The sequence below is a fragment of the Leuresthes tenuis genome, unplaced genomic scaffold, assembly GCF_036924035.1.
Source record: "Leuresthes tenuis unplaced genomic scaffold, fLeuTen1.0.hap1 SCAF_6, whole genome shotgun sequence".
NCBI classification, from domain to species: domain Eukaryota; kingdom Metazoa; phylum Chordata; class Actinopteri; order Atheriniformes; family Atherinopsidae; genus Leuresthes; species Leuresthes tenuis.
The window spans coordinates 456,358-458,791 of NW_027325360.1; the positions used below are offsets into that span (position 1 = coordinate 456,358).

Genomic DNA, 2,434 nt, shown 5'->3' on the forward strand with positions numbered 1-2,434 from the left:
GCCCCTCCCTCTCTTACTCAATCCCCTGGGTGCCATACCGACCTGTTCCTGGGCCACTGAGCATGCCTGCTGGCGGCGTCTACGCTCACCCTGCAGCGCCCTCTGCAGGCGGCTGAGCTCCGACATTAAGAACTGAGTCAGACCAGATTCCCCCACCGTGTCTGAATGCACAACAACAGGTGATCAGACAGGTGGACAGACAGGTGGACAGGTGGACAGACAGGTGGACAGACAGGTGGACAGACAGGTGGAAAGACAGGTGGACAGAGAGGTGGACAGAGAGGTGGACAGACGGGTGGACAGGTGGACAGACAGGTGGACAGGTGGACAGACAGGTGGACAGACAGGTGGACAGACAGGTGGAAAGACAGGTGGACAGACAGGTGGACAGAAAGGTGGACAGACGGGTGGACAGACGGGTGGACAGGTGGACAGACAGGTGGACAGGTGGACAGACGGGTGGACAGGTGGACAGACAGGTGGACAGGTGGACAGACAGGTGGAAAGACAGGTGGACAGAGAGGTGGACAGACGGGTGGACAGACGGGTGGACAGGTGGACAGACAGGTGGACAGGTGGACAGACGGGTGGACAGGTGGACAGACAGGTGGACAGACAGGTGGACAGACAGGTGGAAAGACAGGTGGACAGACAGGTGGACAGAAAGGTGGACAGACGGGTGGACAGACGGGTGGACAGGTGGACAGACAGGTGGACAGACAGGTGGACAGACAGGTGGAAAGACAGGTGGACAGAGAGGTGGACAGACGGGTGGACAGGTGGACAGACAGGTGGACAGGTGGACAGACAGGTGATCAGACAGGTGGACAGACAGGTGGACAGACAGGTGATCAGACAGGTGGACAGACAGGTGGACAGACAGGTGATCAGACAGGTGGAGAGACAGGTGGACAGAGAGGTGGACAGACGGGTGGACAGGTGGACAGACAGGTGGACAGGTGGACAGACAGGTGATCAGACAGGTGGACAGACAGGTGGACAGACAGGTGATCAGACAGGTGGACAGACAGGTGGACAGACAGGTGGAAAGACAGGTGGACAGAGAGGTGGACAGACGGGTGGACAGGTGGACAGACAGGTGGACAGGTGGACAGACAGGTGATCAGACAGGTGGACAGACAGGTGGACAGACAGGTGATCAGACAGGTGGACAGACAGGTGGACAGACAGGTGGACAGACAGGTGTACAGACAGGTGATCAGACAGGTGATCAGACAGGTGGACAGACAGGTGGACAGGTGGACAGACAGGTGATCAGACAGGTGGACAGACAGGTGGACAGGTGGACAGACAGGTGATCAGACAGGTGGACAGGTGGACAGACAGGTGATCAGACAGGTGGACAGGTGGACAGACAGGTGGACAGACAGGTGATCAGACAGGTGGACAGGTGGACAGACAGGTGATCAAACAGGTGATCAGACAGGTGGACAGGTGGACAGACAGGTGGACAGACAGGTGGACAGACGGGTGGACAAACGGGTGGACAGGTGGACAGACAGGTGGACAGACAGGTGGAAAGGTGGACAGAGAGGTGGACAGACAGGTGGACAGACGGGTGGACAGGTGGACAGACAGGTGGACAGGTGGACAGACAGGTGATCAGACAGGTGGAAAGACAGGTGGACAGGTGGACAGACAGGTGGACAGACGGGTTGAAAGACAGGTGGACAGAGAGGTGGACAGACAGGTGGACAGGTGGACAGACAGTTGGACAGACAGGTGATCAGACAGGTGGACAGGTGGACAGACAGGTGGACAGACAGGTGATCAGACAGGTGGACAGGTGGACAGACAGGTGATCAAACAGGTGATCAGACAGGTGGACAGGTGGACAGACAGGTGGACAGACAGGTGGACAGACGGGTGGACAAACGGGTGGACAGGTGGACAGACAGGTGGACAGACAGGTGGAAAGGTGGACAGAGAGGTGGACAGACGGGTGGACAGGTGGACAGACAGGTGGACAGGTGGACAGACAGGTGATCAGACAGGTGGAAAGACAGGTGGACAGGTGGACAGACAGGTGGACAGACAGGTGGACAGACAGGTGGAAAGACAGGTGGACAGAGAGGTGGACAGACGGGTGGACAGATGGACAGACAGGTGGACAGACAGGTGGACAGACAGGTGGAAAGACAGGTGGACAGAGAGGTGGACAGACGGGTGGACAGACGGGTGGACAGGTGGACAGACAGGTGGACAGGTGGACAGACGGGTGGAAAGGTGGACAGACAGGTGGACAGGTGGACAGACAGGTGGACAGACAGGTGGACAGAGAGGTGGACAGAGAGGTGGACAGACGGGTTGAAAGACAGGTGGACAGAGAGGTGGACAGACGGGTGGACAGACGGGTGGACAGGTGGACAGACAGGTGGACAGGTGGACAGACAGGTGATCAGACAGGTGGACA

General features: G+C 58.2%; 1 protein-coding gene across 3 annotated transcripts in view; it reads right to left on the reverse strand.

Annotated features, from left to right (window-relative positions):
- Positions 1-2,434, reverse strand: part of card9 (caspase recruitment domain family, member 9) — a 21,980-nt gene that overhangs the window by 4,997 nt on the left and 14,549 nt on the right. For all 3 annotated transcript variants that reach the window (XM_072387114.1, XM_072387113.1, XM_072387115.1), the window contains exon 5: positions 43-161. In XM_072387114.1, coding sequence (XP_072243215.1) covers positions 43-161 — 119 coding nt within the window. The remainder of the gene's footprint in view (positions 1-42; positions 162-2,434) is intronic.